General features: G+C 45.7%; 1 protein-coding gene across 2 annotated transcripts in view; it reads right to left on the reverse strand.

The window, feature by feature from the left end:
* Nucleotides 1-20,090, reverse strand: part of LOC309334317 (store-operated calcium entry regulator STIMATE-like) — a 39,677-nt gene that overhangs the window by 17,165 nt on the left and 2,422 nt on the right. For both annotated transcript variants that reach the window (XM_081848568.1, XM_081848567.1), the window contains exons 2-4: nt 4,758-4,806; nt 2,786-2,881; nt 1,667-1,788 (exon numbers count right to left, since the gene is read on the reverse strand). In XM_081848568.1, the coding sequence (XP_081704694.1) occupies nt 1,667-1,788; nt 2,786-2,881; nt 4,758-4,806 (267 nt within the window). The remainder of the gene's footprint in view (nt 1-1,666; nt 1,789-2,785; nt 2,882-4,757; nt 4,807-20,090) is intronic.

Consider the following 20,090-nt stretch of genomic DNA (forward strand, 5'->3'; position numbering starts at 1 on the left):
GAAAAATATTTACTATTTCAATTACATAGTCTAAATGACACTAGGGGCTGGGGACTAGGGGGTGAAGGCTTCACACAGCAGGTGGGTTGTGAGAAGGTATCTGAAGGAAGTAAGAGAAGGGGCCATTAATGTTTATCTGATTCTGGTTTTTTAAAAAACATAATTTTTATTAACAGGCCAATCATATCACATTATTTCAAATCACATTGATTCCAAATTAAACAGCCAAATTTTTCAATTTTGTTGGGGGTACCCATACATCAAGCTCCGGACGAGAATTCAAACATCACTTCTATTACTGCTTTAATTAAATAGTTCTATCCAGTTCTATCCAGATAGTCTCTTTTTTTTACTTTTTTCATCTTCTTGTTGTTGTCATATATTCCTTTCTTTGCGATCTCTGATAATCTTCACAGGCAGGTTAAGAACAAACATCGTCTGCGTGGGTTTTACGCACTCCACAAGTCATATCTCATAGGGACAGCCACCATTTCACTCCTCCTTCGAAAATTTATCTTCGGTCTGCCCTTTAGCTTTCCCAGGCTTGTAAAATATCTCCTAGAGGGCTCTGCCAGGTTAAAGATCAAATTCCAAACATCGTTCACTTTTAAATAGTCCTGGTTCCCCCGTCTTTCTTAAACAAGCCTGTCTTGCGAGATGCCATTTTAAAACTGCGTCATAAAATTTTTCCATTCTCCGATCTTTACGAATCCTCTCTTCATTCATCATTAATTCATCCCACACAGTTTTTAAATTCCTGCTTGTGTAGTAAAATATGGCAGTTCTTTTTTCTTTGGGGTGGAGAGTTATTTATACTCATAAGACAAAGAAGAAAAGTTTTTTCCTCCACCCCACCTTCTTAGCTCCAGACATACCCATCTCTTAATGGCGCTTCATCTCCTGATTTATTTGTCTTCGCCCGCCGCTCCGATCCCAGAAATCCATTAATCAGCAGTCTTATCTCCCGACCTTTGCTTGACGTATGTGCTTTAACATCTTCCAATTATATATTTCCAATTATATTTTCGTGTTAAAGCAAACCAGTACGTGCAGATTAGAGACGGCGTCCGGGAAGAGCCGACCACACCGAGGGCTGAACCAAGTGACTGGCGCACCCCCTTCTCTCGAATCTGGGGGTGCATTGTGGCCACCACTGGCAAGGCAGTCCCCCCCATATCCTTGGGGGGGGGGAAGACTGCATACTTCCCATAGCAGCCTCTTAATTACCTTGTGTGGGTCGGAGAGATGTTATTGTCTGCCATCTTCCAATGCGCCACCTGGTGGCCCCCCCTAATGTTTATCTGATTCTGGGAGGTAGTTCTAATCGTAAGGGACAAAAGGTGGAGTCATCTGAGAGAGCAGAAGACTAAAGTCCTTATGTCTCAAAGCTAGAAAAAACCCCAGATCTGTTGCAGACCACAGCCATCATTCTCAGCCAGCTGATGTGCTGCTTTCTGATTGCGAAACAATACTGTTTTGTTAGGAGATTCACTCCAGCTTGCATCTTGGCAATGTGTAGCGATCAAATATCTGCACCTTTGGAAAAGAAACATGCTACACAGTTGCAGGTGCTGATATGCCAAATACATTAAAACTGCCCATCTAGTAAGTTATTAAAGCAGCTCAGCCCCAAAAGAATTCCTTTCTAAGGCATCAAAATCTTTACCATATTCACCAAAGCGAAGGGACTCCCACTGCTGCCATTCAACAATGCTGTTTACTGCCCGCACACCAGCGTAAATTAGCAGCATTCCCAAGGTGGCATCCAGCAGAAAGTTGATAAGGTACCTAAAGGGATAAGAAAAATACACAAAAGAAATAGGACATATCTGAGGCCTATGCAGCTGCCATAATCAAAATTCCAATCCATATGACTCTCAGCCATCACCACCACCTAGATCTTTGCCTTTGACAGCGCTGTCACCTATTCAAGATGCCTAGCAACTTAATCACACAGTAATTGTAAGATATGCTACTCTTCATTCTTCATTTTTAGTGGTCAAGTAGCAAGCATAGGTAGGCAGGGTCACACTCAAGGGCTAGTGCAATACAGTGGTTACCATGTTGGACTAGAACCAGGGCAATACAGATTCAAATCCCTGCTTAGTCATTAGGCATGCTAAATATGCTTGGTCCGGTCACTCATTTTGAGCTTTAGTCTTCCACATAGAGCAGTTGCTAAGATAAAAATCTATGTGCATGTAGATGCTCAAATGCAAAAGCCCAAGCAAAAAGTCAATAGAAGTTCAGTTTGAAGTGGATTTTTTTGGTTGTTTCTTTTAAAAAAACTACTACATGAATACATTACTGTAGAATGAGAGGCTAGATGGATTAAGACATTTGGATCGATCTACCTGGATGAATAAATTTGAGCTATTATTATACTTGAGCCCACCAGAGGTCACTATTGTCCCGGAAAACAATCAAGCTGTGACTGATTATCTCTATTTCCCAGCTTTTTTGACAGAATTGCTCCATCTGGAGGAATACCAGCGTTTCAAAGTTAGGGTTTATCATTTGAAGGGACTTGTGCATTGTAGGAAAGAAGTAGCTTGATGCTGTTCTGCACTACAAGGATGTTTATCTGACTTGCTGGCCTGACCAAGCAGAACCCTACTTCACTGATTTCTAACTTAGTTTGTTGGGCAGGGATCTAAATTTAAACTTTGTTGGACCAATATTTCTAAACCTTGTTGGCTATTATTCTAAAACAGCATGCAGGATGGTTCTATAAAGCATTGTGTACACACACACACACACACACACACACACACACTCTACTTACAGTGAACAAGGGTCCTCTTCAGTAAGGTCTGATAAATACACATTGGCAAAGTGGATGAACAACATCCCTATGGCTTGTTTGGAAGTATCCAAAAACCTACAGGAAGTTAAAAAAGTGGTCATCACATGAAACACAGACCATACAGATCTCCTCATCTAAAATTGCAAGTTCTTAGAAAGATACCAAGGGTGCAGAAGCAGTTTTGAACTTTTTATCCTGGAGGCGAGAGACCCTTTTCAGCCCAAATACTGCATTTCTTCACAGGGAACCTTCCAGGGGGCGGCATGCTAATAAGGTGGGGTGGTGGCAAAAGTGGAGACTGGCAAGTTTGAGAACTACGTCCCAGCAACACAAAGACACAGGTTTCTCTAGAAATCCCCCCCCTTCCATCCTCCATCAAGGTGAAATAGTTACATATTCCAACAGAGGAAAGCTCTGGAAAGTATAGAGCACAGCCAGTGAGGGCCAGAAAGAGTCCTGGGGGGCTGCATTTTGCCTCAGCCATGAGAACCCCCATTACTTTTTAAATTTCCTGCATGCCTGGCAAAGTCCAGTCTATTAAATTCACAAGTATAACTTGACTGGGTGAGAGGGAATGAAGTGCAAGTGCTCTTCATTCATAAGGGTCATTAGCAGGCAAGTTTCATTTTTTATTAGACATTCCAATATATTTCTCTGTTTTCTAGACCCGTGTGTCAAACTTAAATGAGCTGGAGAGCGAAATTTCCTATCTAACAGATGCCTGGGTTCACTCAAAATTATGCAGCTGATGGGCTTATCCAGCCCCAATTTGCCTCCTTTCCACGTCTTGTTTTCTCCAAACCCGTCATGAGCGTCAAGCCGCTAGCTCTGCTCTTCTCTGCCAGTAAGCCTCGTTCCCATATACTGCACCTTTCCCTCCATTCCTGCCAGCTGAACTTCCCTTGTCACTTAAGTCTCTGCAGGCCAGCACCCATCCCATACCTCTCTGGATTGGCTACCAAGAGTGGATAACTGTTCTCCGCACTTCTGTTTCCACACACCTTGACCCCTGCACTGCTAATTTATGTGGCAAAATTTATATACCACTTGACGGTAAATTGAACCTCTCTAAGTGATTTGCAAAAATGAAAAACTGTCAATAAAGGGTAAGCTAAAAACAGATCAAAGCACCTGCTGACTCTTGCCTGCCTGGATAGGACGGCCTGAGCAAAAATGTTTCTAGCAGGCGCTGAAAAGTGTACACTCAGCAATCTGATGTCAACAGGCAGCGAGTTCCTAATCTGGGAGAGGCAGGAAGAAACAGCCAGTGCTAAATAAGTCCTACTAAGGGCATTGGCTTTCAAACTCAGAAGATTTGTCTGCAGCATGAGAAAAATGTCATGGGCAATTAAAATTGATGGGAATATGCAGAAATGGTGGAATTTACCAGAAGAATAAGAAACCAAGAAGAGAGACTTTTTAAAAACAGAATGGGGAAACATTATTGACTATCTAAAGATGTAAACAACTTAAAACATTAGCAGAATAAACAGGTGCAGTAAGAAATAAGGGAAAGGGAATACTGAGCTGGATATACAGTAACAAAAAGATATACACTAAGTAACCACAGAAAGGAGGGGAGGGGAAGTCGAGGGAAATGCAGATTGATTATGTACTTTGCTCTAGCGAACAGGTTTTAAATTTAAATTGATTTAAATTTCAAAATGACCTGCTGCTCCTGCAGTTTGATATTATTTGCCCCAGCTTTGCCTGGCACAGGAAGACCTTGTAACGCAACTACAATCTTCTTTTAAAAGGACACAGAATCGAGTGCAACATTCTCAGACATCCCTGCCTTGGTGTTCCTATAGACTGGAAAAAAAACAAAAGCGTAACCTGACGCACAGTAGTCAGGTTGCAACTGCCTGCCCTTTGTAATGCATCGCCCAAGGTCCATGAGCTGAACATCTAGGAAAGGTAAGGCACTCTAGGAACAATACAATGCACTTACCAAATTCTCCAAGGACGCCTTTCATGCTTTGGTTCTCTGAAGCGTTTCACTGAAAAGAGAATTGAAGATTATCAGTGGACTGGCAAAGCTGTACCAACCAAAGTCCTCTACCCCGTTCAGCTGAATCTGCATGCAAAGTTGCTCATGAATAGTAGGGTAGATTTCATACTCACATCTTATTAAATCTAGACCACTATATTCAAGAGCAAACTGCAATCGATCACTCTGAACACTCTTCGTAGATTGGCATCTTATTAAATCTAGACCACTATATTCAAGAGCAAACTGCAATCGATCACTCTGAACACTCTTCGTAGATTGGCATCTACGTTCAGTTCCAAGGTTTCGTTGGTACTTATCCACTATATATTTTACCGTCTGGTAACATGCACCCCTTTCTTCTGCCCTCCCCTTTACATTAAAGACTTGACTCAAGTAACCCAGTAAATATGATAGCCTTCAAATCCAGAGTTGCATAGCTCATTTAGGGCAGTGCAAAATTGCTGAACTAAGTCATTCCTGTTAAAAAAACAAACAAGGAAATACTTAGGTAATTTAAAACGACTGAACAATTTAAGGCCATTTGCCAAGAGAGAAATGGAAAGGTCACAATAAAAGCTAAAACAAAGGCAGTGTACTTATTGCTTGAAGTGGTGTGTTCATTTTATTGGGGACATGCGACCATTATGGTTATAGCTTGAAATAGTAGCATGAAAATGGGAGCAATGAACTCAACTTGCTTTTGCTGGGGAGAAGGAAGCTTTGCCTTAATGCTATTTTCCACCAGCTTAGAAATACTGTCAGTTTATGTAAGCTTACCAAAATACAAGCTACAATTAGGCAACTATAACTCATGCTACAGTATTAACTTTTACAGTTAAAAAAGGTAATCTAGGTAATTCAGAGTCCTCATGCTCCTTACAACAGAAGGGAATTAAGGAAAGGATGAGGAATTTGTGCAGCCAGCTCTTTAAAAAAAAAAGAAAAAAGAGAGAATTGCAGGGGTGAATGGTTTCCTTGAGCTATATATGGAGATAAATACTGCAATTAAAAGCGGAAAGCGCCAGTAAACAATGATGAAAAGCCAACATGCAAGGAATTGGACAACAGCTTGACAGAATGCAAGGTTACACAGAAACAAAGGCAACACATCTCACTGCATAATTATACTTTGCCTCTTGTAACAGGCCAAAGGAGGGTATGGAAGCTGTATACCAGGGGCAACCAAAGTGGTGACTTCCAGAAATTGTTTGGACTACAACTCCTAGCATCCTTGATTATTGGCTAGCTTGCCTGGAGCTGGTGGGAATTAGGGTCCAACTTCACATGGAGGGCAGCAGGCCATAAAGGAAAACAACAAATTACACGCCCTTATGAAACAATCATTTTTGTGGCAGCATTTATTAAGATGCCATAATAAAAGATGGGTCAAATTTCTATGGTGGAAGAACCAGCATGAACATGTTATTAAGCAGACATTCTGTGATGAGGATAGAGGGAAAGCAGGTGGTAGAATATTAACTGAGGTGCTGAAGTCATAGCTGTAATGTTTTATCTGGTTCGTTGGCTTTATATGACTGTTTTAGAGACAATTTAAGGTAGTGCTACCTTTCAGAGCTCTCGGGGGTTCAATTATTGAAAAAAGAAAACGTAAGGAACTTCATGATCTGATGAAGTTGGATCTAATGTTCAAGAAGTCTGTGCCACAACAAATCTGTTAGCCTTTAAGATGGCATGGGACTTTTCTTGCCTCCCTCTGAAGCCCACCCCATCACTTGACCCCAGCATCTGCTCTGGATGGTTGGAGGACCCTCCAGAGCCGCGGGGGGGGGGGAGTGTGAAGGCCTCACGTGGAGAAGAGGAAGGGGAAGCCCTGCTGGATGAGTGCAGCTCTGCTGACAGCAGCTGCTAACATCTCACAGAAGGATCTGGAAGGTCTTCCGACTTTGGGGACAGGTTGCCAAAGGATGCACTGGAAGGGTGAGGCTGAAAAAAACCACACAGAGGCCGTGCAAACGGCCTTTTGGATTCTGACTGCGATATATCACTGCCTAGGAAGTGATTAAATTTAAAATGCTACATCATGTGTAACACTTAGCCCTCCTCTAATTTATCTGTTTAGTCGTCCTGATTTGTTTGCACACAACTTGCACAGAGAGGTTATGTGAGCCCAGACTTTATTGAGAGTATATTCAGATTTGTCTGCAGGAAGGTTACACGACAATGAGGATTCTTTCAGGTTTGTTAGCAGGGAGGGCATATGATTGTTAACCAACTCTTTTCAGCACATGTCCCTGTTCCTTTCCTGTTATGTACTGAGTTGAATAGGATCCAAACTGCAGCAGTCTGATTGGTCCTAGAACAATAGGCTCCAAAAGGCAGCAGTCTGATTGGTCCTAGAACAATAGGATTCAGAATGCAGCAGTCTGATTGGTCCTAGAACAATGCAGCAGTATGATTGGTTAGCAGGAACCACCCAATCATGCTCCAGATAGAAGTGAATCCACAACCTGATTGGCCTACAGTAGAATCCTGGAATTAGCCAATCATGTGCAGCCCATTGTGTAAATAATGTATATAAAGCAGATACTTTGAGGGGACATTCATTCATTCCTCCTCACCACTATGAGCTGAATAAAGAGCATGAAATCACTTTGCGACTCTGAGTATATTTCACTGGCGACGAAGGTGGGATCCCGCTGAGCTGACTGCCACACACAGCACCGCAGCACCGCCACCTGCCGCACCGCTGCCTCGCACCGTGTATCCAGGCTTCAGCTCCGGGACACAAGGAACTCAGAATGGCAACTGACAGCAGCTTCTCGCCATTCAACCCAGCATCTGGAGACTGGGAAGCGTACGCCTCCCGTTTCACCTTCCTACTAGAAGCCAAAGGGGTCACCGATGAAGAAGACGCCAAGAAGAGGGCAATATTCTTCAGCGTCTGCGGAGAGGAGACATTTGAAATCGCCCGGGCTCTCCTTGCGCCTGAAGACGTCGCTACTGTTCCATACAAAACAATAATGGAACAGCTGAAGGGGCACTTTTCGCCACAGCCCTCAGTGGTGGCTCGTCGAAATGCCTTCTACGCAAAGCGGCAAGCCCCTGGGGAAACCATAACTGGGTTTGTGACCTCTCTCCGCCAAGCTGCCCGGTTCTGCAACTTCTCAGAGCTGGAGAACATGCTTCGTGACCGCCTCGTCGGTGGCCTGAAGGATGAGAAGCTGCAACGACGCCTCTACGCTAAGAAGAACCTAACGTTCCAGGTCGCTCTGGAGGAGGCCCTGGCAACGGAAGCTGCTGAGAGGTCGACGCAAGAGGCACGGCTGAGCCAGCCGTCCCAACCGAGGGTCCACCACGAAGACCTCACCAACGACTCGGGATCCGACAGGGAGGAGGTGCACCGAGTACAGCAGCGCACTCAAGCAGCCCACATACCACAGCTGCCTCGACGAGAAGGAGGGAACTGCGCAAGCTGTGGAGAAAGTCACGAGAGGAGGACCTGCCGTTTCCGCAACGCAGAGTGCAGGCAGTGCAGAAAATTGGGACACATCGCCCGGGTGTGTCGGGCTCGGCCCACCCGAAGCCAGGCATCAGATGACCAATCCAAGAGCCCCAGGTCCCGGGGCCCAACGCACCAAGGCAACTCGACGGAGCTCACAGACTTCCAGGTATACCAGTTGCCCCACCCCAACGTAGAGAAAATTTATGTAGAGGTACAGATAGAGGGGGCCCCATGCCGCATGGAGCTTGACACGGGTTCAACTCTATCCATAATCTCGGCAAGGACCTTAAGGAAACTGTGTCCTACTGGGGGTCCCAAACTCAGGCCGGCCCCATTCACCCTCCGGGACTTCCAGAAACGTAAGGTCCCCACAATGGGGGTGGGGACCTTCAGGGTGCAATACCGAGGGCGGACGCGGCAACTGGACTTGCTTGTGGTCAAGGGCCCCTACATTAGCTTACTGGGGTTGGCATGGTTTGGACCACTGGGACTAGCCATCACCGGGGTGAACCACATGAGCTTACAAGTGGACGTGGACGCCATATGCAAGGAGTTTCCGGGGGTTTTCGATGGGAAATTGGGACAGTATACGGGCCCCCCCATTGCTCTACAGCTTGACCCCGCAGTACGACCAGTCAGGCTCAAGGCCCGCCGGGTCCCATTCGCCCTGAAACCCCGTATAGACGAGGAATTGGACCGACTCGTGGAGCAAGGAGTGCTGGAGCCGGTGCCTAATGCCCCCTGGGAAACCCCAATCGTCACACCCGTCAAGCCTAATGGTTCGGTCCGCATCTGCGCAGACTACAAATGTACCATAAACAAGGCCCTCACGGCCCATGCATACCCAGTGCCAGTGGTCAGCCATGTCCTTGCCACCCTGGCTGGGTCGAAAATTTTTGGCAAGCTGGACTTGGCCCAAGCATATCAACAGCTGCCAGTAGATGAGGCCACAGCAGAGGCACAGACGATTGTGACGCACAGAGGAGCGTTCAGGGTAAAGCGGCTGCAATTCGGGGTCAGCGTGGCACCAGGCATATTCCAGAATCTAATGGACTCTCTCCTTAAAGGGATTCCTGGTGTCACCCCCTTCTTTGATGATGTGTTGATTGCCGGGCCCACACCAGAGGAGTTTGAGGACCGCCTCCGCACTGTTCTGCACCGTTTCCAGATGGCGGGTCTCAAGGTGAAGCGGGAAAAATGTCTACTAGGAGTGCCTCAAGTGGACTTTCTGGGATTTATGGTGGATGCAGAAGGGGTTCACCCGACTGGGGACAAGGTACGGGCCATTTGTGATGCCCCAGCGCCCAAGAACAAGACTGAACTTCAGGCCTTCTTGGGATTATTGAACTTTTACCATTCCTTCCTTCCCCACAAGGCGGCGGTAGCGGAGCCCCTACACAGACTCCTGGACAAGCGGGCCCCTTGGGTGTGGGGCCAGCGCCAGGAGGCCGCATTCCAGGCAGTCAAGGACTTGCTTGTCTCAAACTCGGTCTTGGCACACTTCGACGAGAGGCTGCCGGTGGTGCTAGCATGCGACGCCTCGCCCTATGGCATCGGCGCTGTCCTGGGACACCAACTCCCGGATGGAAGAGAGGTACCGGTAGCATACTTTTCCCAGACACTCAACGAAACCGAGCGGAACTACTCGCAAATCGACAAGGAGGGTCTGGCAATCGTGAAGGGAGTAAAAAAATTCCATGATTTCTTGTACGGGCGGCCCTTCACCGTGGTGACTGACCACAAGCCGTTGCTTGGCTTGTTTGCCCCCGAAAAGCAGACCCCCCAAGTGCTGTCTCCTCGCGTCCTCAGGTGGTCAATTTTCCTTGCCAGCTACCAGTATGCACTGATTCACCGCCCTGGAAAGGCGATGGGCCATGCAGACGCCCTCAGCAGGCTACCACTACCGGAAACAGGCCCCGACCCAGCACCTGCACAAGAGGTTATGAGCCTGGAGCTGCTTCCTGACCGCCCCATTCAGGCACAAGAAGTTGCACACCATTCCAAGAAAGATAGGGTCATCTCCCGGGTCCTGGACTGGGTGTGGAGGGGATGGCCCAGCCGCAGCCCCGGGCCAGAATTCGCCGGCTACACAACCCGCAAACATGAACTGTCAGCCCACAAGGGGTGCCTGTTATGGGGAAGCAGGGTCGTTGTTCCCCAGCCCCTCCGCAAAAGGGTCCTCACAGCCCTACACGAGACACACCCAGGGGTAGTAAGAATGAAGGCCCTTGCCAGGAGTTATGTGTGGTGGCCGGGGATCGACGGAGAGATAGAGGCCTGGGTCAAACACTGCCAGGCCTGCCAGGAATCCCGCCCAGATCCCCCAAGGGCCCCAGTCCAGTCCTGGGAGTCCGCCCGAGCACCATGGTCACGCCTGCATGTGGACTTCGCTGGCCCCTTTCAGGGGAAAACATTCTTCATAGTGGTGGACTCCTACACCAAATGGCTGGAAGTCGCACTGGTACCGTCCACTTCTACGTCCGCAGCCATCCGGGTACTACGCAGGCTGTTTGCAACCCACGGGCTCCCTGACACTCTCGTCTCAGACAACAGGACTGCATTTACATCAGGAGAATTTCAAACCTTCACAGTGCAGAACGCCATCCGCCACATCCGTTCGGCGCCATTCCACCCTGCCACCAATGGCCAAGCAGAACGCATGGTGCGGACCACCAAGGACACCCTTCGCCGCATGACGCAAGGGGATTGGGAGTACCGCCTTGCCACATTCCTTCTAGCACAGCACAGCACCCCCAGCTCAACGACTGGCCGGAGCCCCGCTGAACTACTAATGGGTCGGCGCCTTGCAATCAGATTGGACCGCCTTCACCCCGATAGAGCTCAGGATGAGGTAGTGGTGGGGGAAGGCAGGAACCCCCGGACCTTCGAGGCCCAGGACCCAGTGTACGCAAAGAATTTTGGGGCAGGCCCTGCATGGGTACCTGCCACAGTCACCAGGGTCACGGGCCCCGTGTCGTACGAGGTGCTAACAGATGGGGGGCAATGCTGGCGCCGCCACTGCGACCAGATACGGCGACGATTCCCGGGAGAAAACCAGGAGGAGGAGGACAGGTCAGAGGAGTCCCAAGGGAACAGTGGGGCAGTGAGGCCCATAGAGCAGCAGGGGCAAGCAGGAGAGGCAGAATCAGTAAATACAGAGAGGACCCGCGAGGCCGAAAGGACACCGGAACCAGAACCACGACTGAGCGAGCCGGTTGCGCCAGACCAAACAGCCCCATCCTTGGAACACGAGCCAGAACCTGAACCCCGGACCAGGGAACACCCCAGGCCGCAACGCACACGTAGGCCACCGGCGTACCTTGAGGACTATGAATGCGACCTTCCGGGCAGGACTGGAACTTAGAGGGGAGGGGTGTTATGTACTGAGTTGAATAGGATCCAAACTGCAGCAGTCTGATTGGTCCTAGAACAATAGGCTCCAAAAGGCAGCAGTCTGATTGGTCCTAGAACAATAGGATTCAGAATGCAGCAGTCTGATTGGTCCTAGAACAATGCAGCAGTATGATTGGTTAGCAGGAACCACCCAATCATGCTCCAGATAGAAGTGAATCCACAACCTGATTGGCCTACAGTAGAATCCTGGAATTAGCCAATCATGTGCAGCCCATTGTGTAAATAATGTATATAAAGCAGATACTTTGAGGGGACATTCATTCATTCCTCCTCACCACTATGAGCTGAATAAAGAGCATGAAATCACTTTGCGACTCTGAGTATATTTCATTTCCTAACTGCAAAAGTCTCTGTTTTAGACAAACAACAACAACAACAACAGCAACAACAACAACAACAACAACAACAACAACGTGGATTTGTTGTGCCAGAGTGCTTTAATCCACTTTAATTGCGCAAACCGAAACCTACAGTATGCAGTTGGATTCTTCCTGCAAAATACTGGTAGTGACCAGACATTATTTTCATAATGGGTTTTTAAAATAACTAATTTTGAAGCACGGTATCAATTCACTGGCAGACACTAAAAAATGTTGTTTGCATACAGACCACCAGAATTCTTCAAAGTAGTAAGAGGAAATTGAAGTTGAGATTTGCCAACTGGCAAACTGTAGGCTGTCAACTGAAAAGGAATTAGAAAATATAATCTGCAAGTTGGAAAAGATTCTCTTTTTCCCCCCTGGAGAGAACAAATATTGAGTCTATTCCAGTTCTCTAATGCTGCTTCATTTGGAGAAAAGAATCCAAGAAAATTGCAGAAAGCTGTTTAAAGAGACACCAGCTTGCAATACATCTAGCAGGAAACTGATAGCATAAAGTCATGGAAGTGCGGGGTGGGGGAGTCTCCAGAACAGTAACAAGGATCAGCCAGGAGATTACACTTTTCACTATCATGCACTTAAGCCATTTCTTTAATTGGCATATGTTTTCTATAATTTGAACAAGGCAAAGCTTTTTATTACTCATTAAGCCCTAAATGGCTTGGGAGCAGATGATCTAAATGACTGCCCTCCCTCCTTGCATGAACCTGCTCATGCTCTACTGTCAACATCTAAGGTCTTGCTCTGTGTTTCACCACCTTGGGAGGTGTGCTTGGCAGGGTCAAGAGAGCAAGACTTCTCAGCAGAGCAGCCGGATGGTGAGAAATGCCTTCCCAAAAGAGGTTGCCCCCCCCCTGAAATTTAGGAAGGCAGGAAACGTATCCCACTGTGCCTTTGATGCATTTTTAAATGTCACTGTTGCTTTATGGTCCTCTTACGCTGCATTTTATTTCTTAAACTGTTATGATTTATTTAACCACACTCCTCTGGCACACCCTAAATACTGAGTCTTTAAAAAATGAAGCACAATTGAAAGTGGAGACAACAGATGTACTGCTCCTTGTTTATCTGTTTGCTATGTAACACAAAAAAACCTTAATAAAACTTATTTTTTGAGGCACAAATGGGTTGCAGCTTCCTGAAATGGGTACACCATCACCTTTGTAGTTTAGAAAAATTACTTCAGAATGAAGGGAGACAGGTCTTATAATATAAAGAAGGATATGCAGAAGGGATTTTTCTCTTTCTTTTAGAACCCTGGGTCCCCCAATGAAGTGACTGGCGCCTAAATTCAGGAAAAAAAAACCCCAAGGGAATTATTCCTCACAACACATAGCCACCAGCAGGGCATCGGACAGGATCCACGACCGCCGGATTCCTTTAACGGAATACCCAAAAGAGGAGGGGTAGATGATGGCCCATAACCAATCCTCCAACACAGCACACATATTCCAATGCCTAACCGCCAATACCAGAAAGTTGTGACGAATTGCTACGAGGTAGGAGAAAAAACCAAGAGGCTGGTGCCAATTTGCCAAATGGATAAAAAGTCCTACCAGGCCCCTTGGGCAACCAAGGCAACCAACCAAAGTCCATAGCAAAGTCAATATGCAAAAGAAGCTGACCTAAGAGGGCGGGAGATCCGAAAAATGCAGGAATAGACTGGGAGCGAGCGCTGCCGCGGCTTTTTAAATGTGGCTAGCCCCGCCCACCAGCCAGCCCTATTGGTCAGCTGGAAGGCTTGGCCATGGCAGCAGAAGCAATCAGGAACAGGGAGCCGAGTACGCCTCCCTGTCCCAGCGGGAAGCTGCTCCCGCTCACAACCCCTCCCCTCTGGGTGGAGGAGAGGCCTTCTCCTGCACAGCCAAGAAGAGGGATGTGCAAGAAGCCGCATTGCTTTCTAAGCATCTAGGTTCAGTGCAGAATCAGGAAGAGGCCTCTCCCATTCTCTTCTGTTTCTGAAATCAGTGTTGCATCAGGAATAATTCCCCTTCTCCCCCATCTCTCCAGGTAAGGAAGAATGGGGGCCTCTCTAACTCTGAAATGAGTACCGTATTTTTCGCCCTATAGGACGCACCGTCCCATAAGGCACACCTAGTTTTTTTTTGGGGGGGGGGGAAATAAAGGGGGGGGGAAATCCCCCCCCAGGTGCGGGGCTGGGGCAGGGGAGGCCCGAGCTTCCCCCACCCCAGCCCCCAAACAGGTAGCTCTCTGCAAGCCGTGGGAGCCCAGCGCTGGCTCTCACTGCTTGCGGAGAGGTCCGCGAAGCCTGGGCGCGCTGAGCTCAGCGCGCGCAGGCTTCTGCATGCAGGCAACTCTCCGCAAGCAGCGGGAGCGCTCCCGCTGCTTGCGGAGAGGTCCGCGAAGCCTGCAGAGCGAGAGGGGTCGGTGCGCACCGACCCCTCTCGCTCTCCAGGCTTCAGCGAAAGCCTGCATTCGCCCCATAGGACGCACACACATTTCCCCTTCATTTTTGGAGGGGAAAAAGTGCGTCCTATAGGGCGAAAAATACGGTAATAATAAAGTACTCCACACTTTTAAAGATATGCACACAATGCGCTACAAAGAACGTTTTAATCTGTTACAAGCAGCTGATTAAGAGTTCGAGTTCAATATTCTTAGATGAATGATTTCTAAAAATCTGCTCATGATAAACAGCCCTTTAAGCATTAAGTTCAAAGCCTAAAGAGATTCTGTCTAATTTATGTAATTGTGGCAAGAAGAATCAACACTGCTGATCCCATTTCAGAAAAAGCTGAAAGGTATTTCCAGCAATCTGCTAGATTTGTTTCAGAATTTATCAGCAACTACCTTGCAACTGAAAAGCAGCTAGAGGCAGAAATAAATTTCCCCCACTTCTATTATTGTATTTCCCCCCACTTTGCTATTTAAATACAATAGTACTTTGTAGTTTGGAGACACAAGATAAATTTAATTCTTGTCCTTTCTACACCATAAAAGACTCCTGGAGATGCCTCTCCATCTAATAGGATCAAGCATGGTTCCACAGCAGGGGATTTCACAACTGTATTGTGCAGGTACTTTTAAGCAAGACTGCTAAATGATACTGTGATTAATTGGCTTTTGACACACTAAACCGTATTATCATTTAGGGACCCAAGAAAAACTTAAGAGTTTAGCAGTTACTCCAATAAGAAGTTTTTAGATTAGTGCTCCATGTGCTGAATTTGAGATTCAAAGACAAAACAAATTTCCTGTAAGTTTTTGCTAGGGACAAAAACAACCACGCTTACCTCAATCAAATTATCCAACTTTTTTACTCATTTTGTCACTTTTCTCTTTGAAACTGAAAGGAGTCCCAAATTGTTGGTTAATGGGACCAATCCTAACAACAAAACCAACTACTCAGGCTTTCCTAAGCAACAAAAAATAGCTTCAGAAATGATAAAAAAGTACAGTTAGTATATTTCGTGGTCACTTCCATGTTGGGTGGACTACAATTGTTGGTCATATCCAAAGCTACCTCTGAGGTAAGATCACACTGCCTATGAAAGATGGAGATATTGGGGAAAGGGGACCACTTTGGAGGTGCAGTTTGGAGAATTTCACACGTAAATGACCTCTAAAACCTCCTATAATTATTAAGATCCTCCAGTATGAATAGTATTCTATCCTCCTTTGATTTCAGTGTTCTGCTGCTCCACAGGCATGAAAAAAGAAAAGGAATAAGCTTGAAAAATCCACAGCCCAATAGACTAAATACTGTACCTTATTTCCTAGCATATCAATCTGAATCTATAAAATTAATCAATATCCCTTAAAAATACTACTTGAAAAAAATTTATAGCATTTTTTTAATAAGATGGCAAAACTCCAACAAATTTTACCACATACCACACATTTAAGCATTAAATCTTTTCAAACCTGTCCGAGTTCTGGGGCCTGCTCCAAGCTTTGGGTAACAGAACTACAGACATGAAGAAGGTTCTGCATCTACTCCACCTGTCATTCATTCTAAAATTAAAAATAACGGCAGTTACATACACCAGCCATTTTTATTGGCCCACTAGGAATGAAAGAATATTTATCTTAACAGTAACTGTTTTCAGGCAACTACAGGTTTTTGAGAAAAAGTAGAGCCTTTCTGTGACATATCACTATAGGTTTTGTTTAAGGGGGTTGTCTCTTAGTGCAGACCCAGATCATTGAGCCTGAGTTTCCACAGCCTCTGCCCACCATGAGCCACCATCAGTGGCGTAGCGTGGGCAAGTAATTTGCGCCCCCTAACCCGTGGATTTGTGCCCCCTAACCCTACTCCTAACCCTAACCCCCAGATGTTGCGCCCGGTGCGGCCGGCCCCCCCTGCGCCCCCCACGCTACGCCACTGGCCACCATTGGCAGGACTGGTAGCAACAGCAGCAGATACATTCTATGCTTATGATAATATTTTACTCTCTTGTTAATTACAGTATTTGGTTTTCAACTGTGTTTTGCATTTGTCTTCCTTTAGTAATCTTTTCTTTTGAAATGTTTCAGATAATTTTTTTGTTCACTTTGCTGCATTAAGTGTGCATTATGTAGCTGGCCTCCTTTGTAATGTTTTATTTAGAAATTTTTGAGAACATTTTAGTTTCCTCTTAATTATGCTGCTATGAATGTAAACTTTATATTTGACTTTCTTCAGTAACCTTTTATTCTCAATGGTTTTATTTGATGTTTTAATATAGGTTGTAAACCACAGTGAGATGTTTTTCTTAAAAAATTAAGTGGCATAGAAATGAAATAAATATTTTTTTAAAAAAACTTGAAATAAATGAAATAAATATTTTTTTAAAAAAACTTTCGAACTTTCGCAGTTTGTCTCAGTACCTGGCTCTCCCTTCGGCATGGAATGTGGGAGGCACTGAGTGCAAAAGTGCTTTGCCTGGCAAAAACCCTCCTACACTGCCATACTGGCATGTGATGGGAAAGGGTTGCAACAACATACTGCGGAATATACTAGCTACATGGATCAAAGGTTTGAATTGAGATAAGATTTTCTTCGGCATGAGAGTTGGGGAGAGAAGCCCATGGGTTGTTTATTCTAAGCTTCTTTTATATATTTATGATTCGGCAACCCTGTCCGGAATATAAGATAAAAATATATTTACAAGTGAGGAAGAGATATTAACAAGCAAAAATGAAAACTGTGTATGATCTGAAATGAAGAAAGGAGAGGGAGGGGAAGCTCAAGTATCACTATGTCGGAAGGACAGAGTACAGTGGTACCTTGGTTCTCGAACTTAATCTGTTCCGGGAGTCTGTTCAACAACCAAGGCACGGCTTCCAATTGGCTGCAGGAGCTTCCTGCACTCAATCAGAAGCCGTGGAAGACATTTGGCTTCCGAAAAATGTTCGCAAACCAGAACACTTACTTCCGGGTTTGCGGAGTTCGGGAGCCGATTTGTTCGACAACTAAGCCGTTCGGGAACCACTGTAATTCTCCTCACCTCCATTTAAAAACAATAGGCAAGGATGTGCCTGAAATCTGTTGCATAACTTGATCACGTAACAGGTTCCAAAAGATCTATAAGGATGTCTGAGATCCTACCAAGATGCCTTCCTATGGCATCTGATGTAAGTCAGATATGATATGATCGCAAATGAAAGAATGTTAGATTTAAATTTGCAGACTAATAGTTTCTCCAATTACATCTATCCAACTCTAAAAAGAAAGAAAACACAAACTTGGCTTCAAGTATACTGGTAGGGTGTATTCCCAAGTTAATAGCTGAACCAGCCCCTGAACCAGTCTATTTTCCTTCCCTCCATGGAGAGGAACAGCTGGAAGAAAACAACAGCTAGAGCTGAAAAGAATCCTCTGCTTCCCACTGGAACAAATAAGGGAAGCAAGATGAGCAAAGGCCCACAATTGCCCCAATCAGTCTTGAAAGAAGCAGTGCTGACATAGAAAAGGATGGTTGCTGTAATAAGGGTATATTAGCTTCCATCCCAGGATTGCTTTGTTATAATGAATGACTCAGTTCCCAATGGGAAGGTAACGGCACACCAGGAGTGAAAGAGCAGCTCCCAATCTCAGCATCAAATAAAAGCCTGCACTATCCAATCTCACTGCAAGTTGTCCCAGAATCTGACAGTCACACTCCAGGGTGGGCTCATTTAAAGGTATCTGCTACACCTGAATGCATGAGTGTCCATTTCAATCTATGGATGGTGGAGGTGAAGGGAAAGTGAAGGAGAAAAATTGTTACATATAATACACATCTAAACAGCTTTCAGGTGACTGGAAACACAGGAACTGTTATGGTGGAAAGAGTCCTGTTCTGATGGAAAATTGATTGTGGAACCACATGGTTTTTCAGTGATTCCCCTCCCCAAAGCACCCTGCCACCTTGTTCAGGAAGTGATTTGTAGTCCAACAACATATGGAGGGCACACATTCACTACCTTTGCCTTAATGCATTCTAACTCTATCACAACAGAAAGGATAAGAGTTCTGAAAGCTACAGCAAGTTTGGCTGTTTTCAAACAATGGAAAATGAGCTGTACTCATTTATTTTTAAACGGGAAGAGAAAAAATGTCTACTATTTTCCAGACTATGCTTACTGCACACTCATAAAAGATAACACTTAAGAACGTGAGTGAGCCTATTCAGTCTTCCTCTCAAGCTATTTCAGGTGTGCAGCATAGGTATGACTGTACCTTTCCAAACACACACAGAATCATAGAATTGTTGATTTGGAAGGGACCCTGAGGGCTATCCAGTCCAACTCCCTGCAATGCAGGAATATCTATTAAAGCATCCAAGACAGATGGCCACCCAACCTCTACTTAAAAACTTCCAATGGAGGAGAGCTCACCACCTTCTGAGGGAGTGTGCTCCACTGTCGAACAGCTCTTGCTGACAGAAACATCTTCCTGATGTTCAGTTGGAATCTCCTTTTTTTGAAAATGAAGCCACTGCATCACACTTGTTGATTCATGTTAAGCTTGTGGTCTACTAAGACCCCTAGATCCTTTTCACATGTACTGCTGGCAATCTTATATTCATGCAGCTGGTTATTCCTGCCTAAGTGTAGAACCTTAAATGTGTCCCTATTGAATTTCATCCTGTTAGTTTGGGCCCAGTTCTCCAATTTGTTAAGGTCATCTTGAATTCTGATTCTGTCTTCAGCGGCATCCTCCCAGTCTGGTGGCATCTCCTAATTTGATGAGCATCCCCTCAGTTCTTTCATCCAAGGCGTTTATAAATATGTTGAACAACCAGCCCAGGACAGAACCCTACAGCACCCAACTTGTCACATTTTTACAGGATAACGATGAACCATTGATGAGTACTCTTTCGGTTTGGTCAGTCAACCAGCTATAAATCCACCTAACCGTTACCTCACCCAGTCCATTTTTCCAGCTTCTCCACAAAAATATCATGGGGGACTTCGTCAAAAGTCTTACTGACCCACCAAGCCTGTAACTATCAAAAAAAGAAATGAGATTTGTCTGGTATGAATTGGTTTTGAGAAACCCATGCTGGGTGTTAGTAATCACAGCATCCTTTCCTAAGTGCTGCAGACTGACTGTTCATCCATTCTAGGACCTTTCCTCGTATTAATATCAAGCTCACCGGTCGGCATTTACCTGGGTCTTCTCCCCCCCCCCCTTTTTGAAGATGGGGACATTTGCCCAATCTGCAGGGACCTTATCTATTCTCCAATAATTCTCAAAGATTATAGACAGAGGCTCTGAGATTACACCTGCAAACTCCTTTAGTACCCTTGGGTGTAGCTCATCAGGCCCTGGATATTTGAATTCATTGAAAGTAGCTAGGTGTTCCATTACCACCTCTTTTCCTATCTTGGGCTGCAGCTCCCTCCTTGCATAGTTGACTCTGTTATCATCAGGTTGGGCACTGCTTTCCTTTTGGGTGAAGACAAAGGCAAAATAAGGGTTGAGCAGTTCCCACTTCTCTCTGTCACTCAACAGCATTTCTCCATCTTCTCCAAGCAAGGGACCTACGATTGGCTTGTTCTTCCTTTTGCTTCAAACATAGCAGAAGAAACCTGTAAATTTATTTT

Source organism: Podarcis erhardii (genome assembly GCF_964252035.2).
Source record: "Podarcis erhardii genome assembly, chromosome: 2".
NCBI classification, from domain to species: domain Eukaryota; kingdom Metazoa; phylum Chordata; class Lepidosauria; order Squamata; family Lacertidae; genus Podarcis; species Podarcis erhardii.